The sequence below is a fragment of the Saccoglossus kowalevskii genome, chromosome 3 (assembly GCF_978046115.1).
Source record: "Saccoglossus kowalevskii chromosome 3, keSacKowa6.1, whole genome shotgun sequence".
NCBI lineage: Eukaryota > Metazoa > Hemichordata > Enteropneusta > Harrimaniidae > Saccoglossus > Saccoglossus kowalevskii.
In genome coordinates this window covers 39,161,471-39,174,561 of record NC_140643.1, presented here as the reverse complement: position 1 = coordinate 39,174,561, position 13,091 = coordinate 39,161,471, and the positions used below count along the sequence as shown (strand labels likewise).

At 35.0% G+C, this 13,091-nt stretch overlaps 1 protein-coding gene across 1 annotated transcript; it reads right to left on the bottom strand.

The window, feature by feature from the left end:
• Nucleotides 1–320: 320 nt before the first annotated feature.
• LOC100374546 (5-aminolevulinate synthase, erythroid-specific, mitochondrial-like) lies at nt 321–11,909 on the bottom strand. The gene is made up of 12 exons (XM_002739923.4): nt 11,784–11,909; nt 8,331–8,533; nt 7,164–7,298; nt 6,680–6,814; nt 6,229–6,384; nt 5,883–6,114; nt 4,094–4,278; nt 3,657–3,836; nt 3,294–3,458; nt 3,050–3,189; nt 2,792–2,920; nt 321–2,488 (listed from the first exon to the last, which is right to left on the bottom strand). The coding sequence occupies exons 2-12, from the start codon at nt 8,503–8,505 to the stop codon at nt 2,171–2,173; spliced, it is 1,950 nt and encodes a 649-aa protein (XP_002739969.1). The 5' UTR covers nt 8,506–8,533; nt 11,784–11,909; the 3' UTR covers nt 321–2,170.
• Between the last annotated feature and the right edge of the window lie 1,182 nt (nt 11,910–13,091).

The window sequence follows — 13,091 nt, the reverse complement described above, 5'->3', positions numbered from 1 at the left end:
CAGCATTGGCTAGTCCCATTAAATAGCTCGTAATCGGTTGTATCAAATTATCTTCACTGATACGTTTTATTAGACCCAACATGCCTTGCCAGATCATCTTGAATAGCTTGCTAATCTTCTGTTCCATAGATTACCTAGTCACATGGGGCATGGCATATACATTCTGTCAAACTATTGCCAACAGAGTATTACTCGAGAGTATTACATGTCCATCAATATGATCACAGCACTACTTCATTTATTAAGGTATACTCATGATAACCTCATAATTAGTGGAAGAGTCAGTAGCAAATTAGCACAGAAAAAACAATAGAATGATATAGATTATGCATCATATATTTATTTGTTCATTTGATATCACAAGTAGATGATACTCTGTATATTTGTGATCGAGATGAATGTGATTTACAATATATCACTGAGCAATTTAAGGCTTGGTGCACTTGTAGTCAACTTTGACTTGTATGTAAATGATAAAGCGCTGAATAGTTTTACAGCTGAACATTGATACGCCATCCCATATACTCAGACAATGGCAGTTGAATGTTTTGTAAATGCAGGATCAGATGCAGTCAATATTTCTGGGATGAATCAACACACTGTGATATGTTGAATTTGGAATGTGAATTTGTGTGAAAGCAGAGATAAACAAAGCTTTGTGACCTTTCTTACTGACTGAATTAATTGTAAGATACCAATCTTTTTTTCAATTATAGTCATTGTTCAGCTGTAATGTATTTTAGAGCATTAGAGAATAATATAATCATAAACTATATTTCCCCCCATATAACAATGTATTTATACAGAGTGCACAGGTTACAATACAATATTTGCTCCATTAGTAGTGTATGCGCTTCCGTAATTTACAGAGGTGTTTCCATATATAGCAAATATGGTAAGCAGATCATTACAGTTCTCATATCTGCCAAAGCAGACTGTGATATGCTTGATAGTCCGGAATAATTTTGGGCATTGTGAAACACCGATATTAGTCTTGTCATATTAGGATAGTCAAAAACAATTACTGTAAAAGGATTAATTATTCACTGGGTTTTAATTTTGCTTATTTCGCTGACTGGAAAATGAGCTAAATTAAAACCCAGTGAATATGTAAAATTAAGCATAGAACACATTATTTTAATGATAAAACCGTGAATTTAAAACCCACTGAATATTTAAAATTTAGCATAGAACACATTATTTTAATGATAAAACTGAATTTAAAACCAACTGAATATGCCTGAAATGGTAAATCAGCAAAATTTAAACCCAGTAAAAATTAGTCATTTTACAGTAGTTAAGATTCATCTTACTTTTTGTAAAAACTGTGCACTCTGTAAATGATGAAACATGTCATACATAGTTATATCAATAAATAAAATATTAACTAGTCTATAGGCAGTCCAGCTGCCTGCCTCCTTTAACACTTTCATGTGTACTCTTTGATGACAAATTAGTAGTTTTTGATTTGATATTAATTATGGCGACAAAGTGTCTTCAAGTAATCACTACATTTACAGTGACTGCAAATGTGTGTAAAGAAAACAAGAGGCGAGCGCTAGCATTGTCAAGATTGTACACCATGTGTGAAACAAGCCTGGTCTCCAGCCATTCCGAGTATGCTCAAGAATTTTGCCTGGTGAATCACTATGCAACTACATGCAAGTATAGTTGGCACAGTATTCTGTGTTATCACTTAATTGGCCGTCTCCACGACTTCAAGCACATGGAAATATGCTTGTGCAGACTTGAAGGCAAGGTCTAACAACAACACTTCAGTCCAAGTCCAACTATCAAAATGCAGGAGTGTTCAAGTCAATGTAGGCACACCATGAGAACAATAGACATGAAACATCAGATAGATAATGAGGGGTGTGTCAGTTAATGCAAAGCAGGATATTATCAAGAAGAGATAATTTAAAATTGATTGCACTAAACTAGATTTGATTAAATCTTATATTGCATATAGAAGAAACTTGCACATATTTGCAATCATGCCACATGACAGTACGATTAATAAAGTACACATGTAAGAATGTTGTAAGAGACTGTTGTCATTTGACAACAACTAAAACTACATTTTGATAATAATCACATACACATGGATGCCTATGGCTCCACTATCCCCATATGTGCAGGGGAAGTTTGGAGCATCAGAGCCAGTGATTTGTTAAGCCACCTCAACAGCCAAATTTTTCAGGAATTCCTTCTCCCTGGCAGACAACTGCTCGAATTTTTCTGGATCCTGGCAGAATTGACATTCTGCAGTGCAGACTTTATTCATCAACCCTAAACCATTTTCTTTCCATACATCAACCAGAGATTGAACAAATCCATCCATCATCTCAGTGGCATGGAATGGGGTCGGTGCAATTCTTAGTTTCTCTTCTCCCCGTGGTACAGTAGGATAGTTGATGGCTTGAACATATATACTATGCTTAGACATCATTTCATTGGCAACCTTGGTACACTGCGCAGGATTACCAACCTGGCAGAAAAAAATAATTATATTTACACTTGTGATCAATACAACTGGGTAAAATTTACATTATTCTCAGTAACTGTTCAAGAGAACAGCTTTAGCAGTATTATCAGGATGGACAACATTTTGGGTTTTGTCAGCAATCAAGAAGTAGGGAACCAAATGTTGAACTATCACATATTCTTGCCTGATTATACATGAACTTGCATTGTAGTTGAAAATTATAATATATGGCGTGTGACTACAAAGAGCCAATTTTTTCACCCTATGCTGCCTCTCAATAAAACCATAGTATTGGGAGATACTTACATGAATTGGTATGATATGACTTGGACAGTGGACCACAGGTAGACCAGCAGCCATTAATTTACTTCGCAGCTCACCAACTCTCGCCTGATGTCTACCTCGCAGTTCACGTCCCTCAGGTCCACTCACTACCTGTTATAATAAATATCCAAGATTATCTACAACGTACACTAATGAACAATGTATCCACAACCACAATAACACTCCTAGCTTATAACTCATAACCAAATATGTACTGGTAGTGTTCAAAACACACCCTACCTTGATTGAGGCCATGGCTCCAGCCATTACAGTGGGTGGTAGAGCAGTAGTAAAGATGAACCCAGAAGCATAACTTCGTACCATATCAACCAGTTTAGCAGTACTTGCTATGTAACCACCAATATTACCAAATGCCTTTCCTGTGCAAAAAACAAAAAATCAATTCACAATATTCAGGACATAGTAACAAGGCTTCTTTAAAAACAAAACACCAAAATACTGATAAAGTCTAAGGTGAACTTACCCAGTGTACCAGATACAATGTCAATTTCGTGTAATAGCCCTTCTTTTTCACCAATACCAGCTCCGTGTTCACCATATAATCCAACAGCATGTACTTCATCCACAAAGGTAATGGCACCATACCGATGAGAAATTTCGCACAATTCTTTCAAAGGACAAACAGCTCCTGTAAATTGCAAATGAAATAACATTTATATATACAGTATTTTGCAATACTGGTACATTTCTGTATATGATATATTTGGTTGTTTGGCAATGAATCTCAGTTGAAATTACAAATACATTCATTTCATAACCAATCCAAACATTCCAAATTTCAGAATGGAGTAAAAATATCTGCTGTTATTTCATTATGGACACTTACCAGTCATAGAATGGACAGTTTCAAAAGCAACAATCTTCGGAGTTGACTTATCAGACTTTTTCAATAATTCTTCCAAGTGTTCAGGATCATTATGCCGGAAAATAAACTTGGGAGCTCCACTATTTTTAATTCCCTGAATCATGGAGGCATGATTCCCAGAATCCGAATAAATCTCGCATCCTATGGGACAACAAATCATAAAACGTTAAAATCTGGAAATAACATAATATGCTGGATAAGATTATTGGTAATGTATTATTTCTCTTTTCAATGTAACATACTCTACCACAAGCACACTTTACCAAATAGAAGAAAGAAATTTGTTTATCTTCTGTATGGGTGTGTGTAATGAGTGGTGTGCACATTTGACATGCATATTCTGGTTGGTGAAATGTTACATGAAAGTATCTCGGAAGAAACATTGATGGTATTTTTACCTGGCAGAGCTCTAGCAAGGGTGAATAAGGTGGAATCGTTCGCCACATAACAAGACGTAAAGACCAATCCAGCTTCTTTCTGGTGTAGATCAGCCAGTTGTTTTTCCAACTTTTCATGGTATGTTGTATTACCAGAAATATTGCGAGTCCCACCGGCACCAGCACCTCGCTTCTTCAAAGTGTCACTATAAATACAACCATAGTGAAAATATTCAAAATATACCCCTCAAGCAAATTACAGTTTATGGAGCTATTCATATCTGTATTTGCATGGTAGGTCATTTACATTTGGAAATAATGGTAAACCTAAAATAGTGCTGCAGAATTTTGTTTTGTTTGACCATTTTTGTCTTTATTTTCATTTCATTTTCAGTATGTGTGGATATTTAATTCCTACCAAATAACATAGCTATATTTAGAACTGAATAATCTAAAAATGCAACAATAGATTCATAAAACAAATGACTATAGGAATGTCTAACAATGCCAAATTTCTCATTAACTCACGGTCTTCAATATTGATGATCAAAAAAATAAGTTTAACAAAATAGGTATGTATAAAGAACATGCATCTTTAATAGTGCACCACACAGCTATATACATTTTGTACCATGCTATAAATTGTACCAAGGGTTCATGAAATATTTTCACTCTAAATCTGACTTCTCATTTATTACTTGAATGTTTGGTGAGATTTAGAAATAGATAATGGACAGTGAGGTCATGCTCTATTAAATTCGTTTAGAGAGAGAAAGAGATGCCAATCTGTCACAGGGTGTAACACATGTTTAGTAGACTAAACAAATCTACAACAAATCTAGTGCGTCAAAACACTAAAATACAAAGGTAAAGGACAAACAGGATAGAAACAAATAAAATTTGTAACTCTGAATAATGAAGGAATGTCAGAAATTTTTTTTTTTGCCAAAGTCTCCCTTTTCAAAATATTATATTCAAATATTATATTTTCAAAATCCCTTTGTAAGTGGGAAATAGCTCAAAGACCACTAATGCCTTATGTACGAATCAGTTTTAGCTGCTTACTGACCGAGAGTACAGATTAGTGAAGCATACTGCAATTACTTAGTGAATTATATTGAAATGAGCAACTTCCAGATTAGGAATGATGTTAATAATGTTCCCTCATCATAATTTCTTGTCATTGCTCTATTCAACTCAATTTAATCCTGACAAGCCTAATAAGGCATGTGAAGGTCTGAATAGCTCGTCAAATTCTAATTTTCTGAGATGTGAATTGACTATAGTGCCTAGCTACAGCCATTGCTAATACGTTATCACCTCATCTTACTTTAAATGATCAAGAAAAAATAAGAGGAATGCAAGAGCTGCACATTATTCAATTAGCCAAATTATCTCAAAAGACACTTTAAATAGATTTATTTTAATGAGACTAGATGAATAATAGCTTTCAGGACAGAAATGGTAATCTGTTTGTCACATTGGATAACATCAGACAAGCTGATGGGCATAACAAAAATGTAGTGCGTACTGACTGAATGACATTAAGTAATAAATTTCATATATAAAACAGCAAGAACACAAAAAAACAAGCAGCCCGATTGTAATGCACTCTATATGAATGGGTTTACGCTCACTGGTATTTGAGGGAAATCAATCAATGCATGCATTAAACTATAATTATTAAATGTATATTTGACAAAAATAATCATAATAACCAACTTGGTACAAAGCACATTAAAATTACCAGGTAGATAAAGAAATGCCAGATTAATTTGATTTGAATAGTGGCTAACAGCATGAAACTCACATAATGGCATCAGTAACAGCAGGGTGACGACTCATACCAAGGTAATCATTGCTGCACCACACAGTGATGGGCTGACCAGGATCCCCTTCCTTTTTAGCATTTGAAAACTCTTTAGCAAAGGGAAATTTAGTCGCATCTCTCTCCAATTTCTTGAAAACCCGATAGGAATGGTCTGCCTTCTTTGCATCAATCTCCCCTTCGAAGAAGGTTTCATAATCAAATGAGCCATCATCTGCATGAGAGTGAAGATAGTTCCATGAACCATTTTACAGATTATGAAAAATTCAGAAAATTGAATAAAATACATGTATAATTTTTTTTTTATAGAAACATAGCTATTTCATACCTTTTAAAGGCTTGGGTTTTGCTTTAGCTTTCACCTTGGGTTTTGCAATGTCTTCCTTCTTAGCAAGGCGGTCAGACATAGGTTTGCTTGGTACAAAAGCCTCTTTAATAGAGTTGAACATCTTCTGGGTCAGAGACCCATCATTTATAGCTTGACCTAGAAAGTACATAAAGCCTCAGAGACATACAACAAAAGACTAAAGAACATGTGTGCACAGGGGTCATTACAACTGATGTCTACGTGCAGTTTGAAGCATTTTGAAAGAGAAATTGACATGACCCACTGGCAAACCATTATAATAGTAAACTGATATATTTATAATAGGATCTGATTTTTTATTTGAAATGCGCACAATACTTTTTTTCATTAAAGAAAAACAGTGAGGAGGAATACTGATTGATTCTGCAATATTAATAGTGGATAGCAAACCGCAACATTCTCAGAAACATACCTTCTGTAGCAACGTTCTTAGTGATGTCAATTGATGGAGAAGGCTTGGTATCCATAGCAACAGATGCTTTCATCATAGGGTGCTGTTTATGAATAGCTCTCATTTGTTCAGCAGCTTTGCCAATCATTTCAGAGCCTAAAAGAAGAGGAATTAGCAACATGAAGTGATGGACTAAATTTTTTTTCCCCTGGGAGAACAATTCTGGTTGAAGTTCACGATATAATTAATATCAAGGGATTCACATTCCTTTTTAATGATGTTTAATAAATTCAGATTTATCAGTAACTTTTACCAACATGCTTTGCTGAGAATATGCAATATAATGAGTAATATTCATCAAGAGTGCATTGTACAGCCATTGTACAAACTCAAATTATTTGTTTTTTCACAGGCTCCAGATCTGAGATGAAAAATACAAATCATAAATCTTCACCTCGTTACACAATGTGGTTGGCTATTTCAGTTTTATGTTTATCATGATTACCTTTTGGCATAGATTCTTCTTTCTTTACACCAGCATGAATGACATCATCATCATCAAGGTCACTGCATTTCTTTACATAATCTACATTATCCAGGAATGGACATTTTCCATACACTGGGCATTTACCACCTTCAGCTAACAAGAAAAATATTTTTTTTTTAAAATTCTTACAACCATTCACTACTTTCATATAAATTTTTAGTAAATTATCACATACTAAAAATCAAAGGCAATTATTTTTATATTATTTGGAGGGGGGCAAATTCACCAGATTCAACAAAAGGTGATTCTCTAGGTGTACATCTTCAAGTCGTGTATTTAATAAGACCTATTTTTGATGCTATGCAATTATTACAGAATCAATAGGTTTTATAGATAAGCTATTTATCATTGAAATGAATCTTTCACAAACAGTAGGATATTGAGATTTAATGAGCAGCTTCTTTTTACAACTATCGGTAATATTTCCTACAAAACTTAACGACCATGGTATGAACAAAAAAATTGATGATATAATACATCAGCACAAAATGGTCAATATTACTAGATTTTAACAAAAATGTCAGTTTATACATTTTGCATAGCTTGCAATTATACAAATGTAGTACATTTAATGAGAGCATTGATGTATGTGTTGTCAGGCTGGCAATTCCAATCACTCAGTAACATGTGGAGTTACGACTTAAGAAAAATTTATAGCTGTCATACTATGAATTCAGGTTTTTGAAAAACTACTATGTCGGGTAAATGTATTGAGATCATATAGGCTTAGCATGGCTTATTGATTTGTACGTTTTAGAGAATGGTACATACACAATAAAAAACGATTGGAAGAGTACAGCTGTAGTGAGTGATGAAAAATAATTGGATATTCATTTTTTTTAATTTATAAGGTGAGACTGTTGGAATTCACAATGGCCTGAAATAATTTTTTTTGTCTCTGCCAGAATTTATTTTAAAATACATGTACCTAAATCCTTACATTTTTAGTGTGTGCTGGTAGGTTGAATGCAATACAATAGTACATACATGTAACAATTTATCCCAAAATATACTGTGCTATTTCAATTGTATACTTTTCAATTTTACAATTAAAATAAAATATTATTTTATATTGTATAGGTAAATAATTTTGTTCTGATCCCTAAAATTGTTAAGAAAACATACCTTGGGCTCTTCCTTTTTCAGAATCTACTTGCATGGTAGATGCATGGCGATTCACCATGTGGGACATCACAGGGCAATTCTCTGCATAATTGAAGAGTGTTACCCCAGCCTTCTTAATACACTGTGTTGGTACTTTGGCCAAGAATGGACATTTCAAACGAGTTAGCTGTGCCATCTTCCTATGTCAACCTGACTGCCAGGGACTGAAAGACAGAATCGAATGATCAGTTAAATATTCAATTCAACTTAAAAAAGTCCCATTGTCTTGCTCTCTTATATTAACTGAACTGGCCAGAACCCAAATTCAATTCAGTGTTGGCTACTTGACAGCATTGTCCCTTATCCTGCTGGCCACATGTATGTACTTTTACAGTGACATTTATTTGAATATAGGCAACAAGTAAAATACCTGCCAATGGTATGAAACACTAGTTGAGTTGATGGTGCATCATTAATTGTTGTTACATTTACATTACATAATTTCTGTATAATCAATCACTAAAGCCACCTGATCTAGTTGTACATCAGGTTCTATTATAATGCCCCCAAACCACCCAGCTATTGATGTCAGGCTTCAAAGGACAAGTTGACCTTTCACCCACAGTAGCATGATTCAGCAAAAGAACCTTTACCTTTTGCTAAGCACATATTGGAACATTGAGAAAAAAATAAACATTAAAAGATGTCACTTAATATTTTAGAAGTGATAACATTCAAAATGACATTAATTAACTACATCATGATTTACGTGTTTAACATATGTATCCTATTTAAAATTTATTTAGCAAGTATTTCATCAGATTGAAGACGCATAATATCTACTCATACAATCTTTTCTGGTCAACAGTGAGCATTACAAGTGGGCATAGAATGCAACAATGCAAGTCATATCCACAATCTCCCTGATGTGAGTGGACATGCTACCCATTAGGTCATCTATCAATATTATGGTACCGGTAGTCTTGGTTACAGTCTCTACTAGACACTATTGTGACTCTGCCTTGGATGTCAAAATTCCAGTTTTCAATATAACATGTACATGTCAAAGGAATTGGTCACTTGGGTTATAACGATTTAATTAAACGTTAGATTTACAATGTTATAGGATTTTAAATCTTTCATGTTAGCAGTGGGAGTACTGTAGTCTAGTTCACGTTAATCAGGACCCACATTGAGACCTACTTGGGACCCCTCAGCTTCTCCGAAATCACATCATTATACACCTGTTTTTTGTTGTCTGTCAAATTTTACGTGAAACAAAATTTTATTATCTTATTTCTTTCTGGCTGCACTTCCATCCATTGCTATGTCATATGAATACATGTTCTCTTAGGTTCAAGGGTACGATTTTGGTTTGTGCCAAGCATCAGGCAGCCAATCTTAGCATGTACAGGGTTTTGATTCAGACTCCCTATTTGGACAGAGATCACAATCATTCACACACATTTTGACACTTTTCAGAAAAAAGTAAATTTTGTTTCACCAAACGTTTTTTTTATCATTGTCTTGTCTGCAGCAATTGTGTCGAGAACATTCCAGAGATAAGGCTTTTTGTCTAGGGGTAAAAAAATAAAATTAAGATATGATACAAGATCTGTGCATTTTCCATAAGTGTGATCTCTGAAAGAACCACCAAACATTACACAAGGTTTTGTCCCAAATTGAGGAGTATTTGATGAGAGAAAATTCAACTGACAAATTCACTGGTGGTACACAACAGAGACAAAATTCCTCAATTACCAGGACGGAACAGCAACAACATACATGAGAGACAGAGACTGGAAATAAACACAATAATATGAAAACCATACATTTTATTCTACTATATTATACTACAAGTTGACCTTTCCCCACATGATTGAATGATTATGCACAAGATGGTTTTGATTAATTTGGGGTAACACTGATTATTTTAAAGAATTAGCAAAATTTATAGTTGAGAAAGGAAAGTAAGAAATAGCAAACATCTTTCATGTTCATAATGTAAATTTTACTAAATTCATTTTCAAATATTTTATAAATTTTGAGAAAGAAAAAAAATTGTAGAGAGAGCAGTGAATTTATCTTTAATACTTAGGCCAGACTCTTTATTCCTTGTTTCTTGAGTTTTTACAAGTCAATTTCTTTGAGGAGGGGAAAAAATAAAATTAATTCTTTTTTTCCATTAGATTTGTGTGATTCACAAAGAATTCTAAGTGAGATCATTGATCGAAGAGAAAAAATGAAATACAATTTTATTCCATGTATAACCTGGTTGGCAATGTCACCAATTGTGGCACAATTTTCAGCATTAATGAGGGATTTCTCGGTTTTTGACGACAGAGTTTCACGGCGTGTCACCACAAACCACGCCGCCATGTTCGCCTCGTAGTCTCAAGCAGCACGCAGGGAGGTCAATACCTGAGATTCACTGTCAACCAACGTGCATAAAGTATAGATCTGCGCGAGACTTCGGTACTTTGATCATGATACTTCCATGAAAATGAAACTTGAATTTGTTAGGCGACGGGCGGAAAAAAATGAAGATAAGAATAATTTTTTTTAGCAATTTTTGCACTCACAAGTCGGCGGGCACGAGAAATTACGCTGAAATAAACTTTTATTTTTATTTCATTTTCGGCTTCTGTTCATTCGGCGGGTTCGCGAAACAAGGAATAATAAAAGTCTGGCCTTATTAGTTGTAGTTCTCTTAGCCTCACTGTTTGTCATTGCCATTATATTTGGGTAATATTGATCACAAAAAATATAAATAAATTACAAAGTGGGAAATGAAAAGTGGTAATCGATACTGACCACAAACCCATAAAAGTATATTACATTGTGCATTTATAAGGAAGTGTCGTTAAAAATCTAAAACAAATTCTTGGGAGTCGTGAGAACCCAGCTAAGTACTTTCCTTTCTGTCGGCACTATCACACAAACATACGTACAGTGACAACTATGTAGCATACGGTAGATCCGGGAGTGAACCACACACTGGACAAAACCTTTACTTGTTATTTCAGCCTATTCATGACTGACATCGAATGTCCCTTCTCTTCGAAGAACCGGCTTAGTGCTGGCTACGTGGCCGGCCGTGTCTCAGTGAGTAATCATGCATGATCGGTGTTTGAACTATTGGTTTGTTTGAAAATCCTGTACACAGGTACAGGTAGAGCAGTCTCACAGCACTGTACACATCATCCCAATAAACTGTTCGCCATAATACTATAAATACGTTATAAAAAAGGCAACCTAAACTGTGTTTAATTCGTCATAATCGACGTTACCGTTCTTCTGTGAGTCAGGCCCATGTCTATTATATAGGTCATAGACGCACTAACAAGTCAATTTATTTCATGTAAGAATAAAATGATGACGATCGACCGACGCACGGGCAGACGAACATTGTACAGACTCACCGAAAAGGATTTCGACTAAGACTGATATTTACAAACTGTTATTTATACTTACGAATTCACGAACTGTTCGTCGTAATCGGGAAATAGCGCTTCTCCGCGTGATCTACACTGAGAACGACTCGTGAACAAACTGCAGGTCACAATCGGTCACTGAAATTTATAGTAGTCACTGCACCTTATTTGCATATGCAGTCGGTCGCTGAGGGCGATCATTTCACGATCATCATGTGAGTCTGTTATTTTCTGTCTGCACATGTTATATTCGACTCGGACGAATTTTGTTCGGCCTAGTAGTGTGTGCATACCACACGCCAATTGAAAACAATCACATGAATGTTTTTGGGGAGGGGTAACTGGATTCGCCATTTGAATCTAAAATCCGAAGATCTACTTGAATTGTGATTTGTTTTCTTTCTTTTTCAGTACACGGACCCGTATCCGGGTAAACTCACTTGTACAAATACAGAGGCACGAAATTTTGCACGGGGGGGGGGGGGGTGTCCTGCTTACCGTTCCTCGCGCACGACCCCCCTCCCAGTGCCGCCCGCGCTGAAATACAATGTGTTAAATCAACACTGAAAGGTATTTTCAAAACCTTCCCAAATATAAAATACCACAACTTTAACAGTAACAATTACCAAACCATTTGAAAGCGGGAGATCCCCAGAATTTGGACCAGAAAAAATCCCACAATGAATTAAATACATAAAAAAACAATTAATCTTAAAGATTTCTCTGGTCACATTCTTCAATAGCAATGGGCTCACAGAGTCTCGCATAGTAATTCAATTATACACAACTTTTTTAGTTTAGTTTATATTTAGTTTATCAACTTGAAGATAAATATTGATTAAGACTGGGGACCCTATTAGAAGAGAGAATGGTCAGGAGACAGAACTTCCTCGTCTAGTAGAGTAGTATTGCGAGGAATAACAGTTCACAGTCAACCAGTCTGCTGAACAGACTAGTGGTTGACTTTGTCAAAAGCTTTTGGAACATCCCAAAAAAATACCAAGACACTAACTCCACAAGAATTATGAGTAAAACACATAAGACGATAACATATAAGTCTGTTGAAGCAAACTGAGTTTTGTAGTCACAAGGTGTAATTCATATCTCTCGAAAAATAAATGTTGCACAAGATTTGACATGACTGTGGTCGTTCTTACTAGTTATCTGTCAACAAGCATGAACGAAATACATTAACCTTCGAGTTAGTATACTTTAGTATAATAGTTGAAAAAGTTACCTTTAAGCATGGAGGTAAAAAAAAAGATTTTTTACCTCCATGCTTTAAGGTAGAAGCCTAATCATAATATTTTAAAGTCATGAATCGCATAACAATGTTCATTGCTTTATT